This window comes from Melampsora larici-populina, assembly GCF_000204055.1.
Source record: "Melampsora larici-populina 98AG31 unplaced genomic scaffold MELLAscaffold_74, whole genome shotgun sequence".
NCBI lineage: Eukaryota > Fungi > Basidiomycota > Pucciniomycetes > Pucciniales > Melampsoraceae > Melampsora > Melampsora laricis-populina.
Genome location: NW_006768838.1, coordinates 379,198 through 380,403, shown reverse-complemented (window position 1 = coordinate 380,403; position 1,206 = coordinate 379,198). Strand labels below are relative to the sequence as shown.

General features: G+C 45.4%; 1 protein-coding gene across 1 annotated transcript; it reads left to right on the top strand.

Annotated features, from left to right (window-relative positions):
* Positions 1-223: 223 nt before the first annotated feature.
* On the top strand, positions 224-1,047 carry MELLADRAFT_94882 (uncharacterized protein; the record flags this gene model as incomplete). Its single annotated transcript, XM_007417523.1, has 3 exons — positions 224-523; positions 738-863; positions 973-1,047. 3 exons carry the CDS (start codon positions 224-226, stop codon positions 1,045-1,047), a joined length of 501 nt encoding a protein of 166 aa, XP_007417585.1.
* Between the last annotated feature and the right edge of the window lie 159 nt (positions 1,048-1,206).

Sequence of the window (1,206 nt, the reverse complement as noted above, 5' to 3'; positions counted from 1 at the left end):
ATCCCATTATCTCAGGAAGTATTGGTGCTATGAGGTTGAACGCTAGCTTAAACGAAAGCCTTCAATGTCACGCACATTTTGCACTACTGTAGGTGCTGTGAATGTGTCGTTTAGTGCCCTAAAAACCCGCCAACAAAACGTCGGAATTTACATCAGATACCTCTGTAGGCGCATTCCTGGGTCCTCACCCGCTGGCACACGTCTGGGAGAAGGTGTACACGGGATGGGGTGTACAGCGCTGTACACGATGTATAGTGATCACGTGATTTTCCGTGAATCTGAAACCAAAATTCCTCGCGGAAAATCAATTTATTCTTGTAGTGACTTCAAGGGTTTAGCGCAGGAAGTGAAAGTAAATTGTACCCTAGCTACTGAGTACAAGACCTCTCACACCATCCTCTCCAGTTTATGTGCAGCGCGCACGATTTGCTTTTGGTTTTTTGATTTTGAAGCTTTTTGGTGGCGGAATCGTGTTGTTTGTGATTTTGTTGTTCGATCACGCCTTTTCATGAAACAACACCATGTGAAATTATCTGAAGTCGTAGAATTTTGCACACTTGACTTTGCTCTCCGATCCTGATATTTCCAACCTGGTCAAGATACTCAATTTCTCAAAAAATCAAAAGAGGAGCGTATGAAATTTCGAGAATCAGTATTGTGTGAAACAGCTTGATGCATCAGAGTCGCATCGCCTTTGAATGTTCATCGCAGGCGTGGGTCTGAAACTGCAATGCGAGAGCGTCTTGTTTGAAGATATCTACACGGGAAACTCTTTTGTGCCTTCTGTGCCCCTGTTCGCTTTGAAATCAGGACGGACAAGAAAGGCATCGAAGACCAGATTGGCCCAAAATGGCATCTCCTTCGTTCGCTCAAAGCTTTCAGCAAATCAAACATAGAATATCAAGCTAACCTATTGCAATGCCCGTGCAATGTATTATTGCGTACCACATTTACTGGCTCGTTCATAGTGAGCAAAGGGACATCGGAGAATCGACACCGCGCGTCCCCGATGCAAGCAGCGGCACCGCCATTGACGGCTGGAAGTGAAGCCTGCTTTTCTCCGTGGGATATACAGTCAATTCAGAGCTTGTCGCAAATTCCCCGCCAATTTGCTGGAGTTTTGCGGGCAACTTTGGTCAAGCTTTTGTACAAAATTGACCGTATAGGGTTGATGCTTTGAGAGGATGATCGCGGGCCAAATTGTTT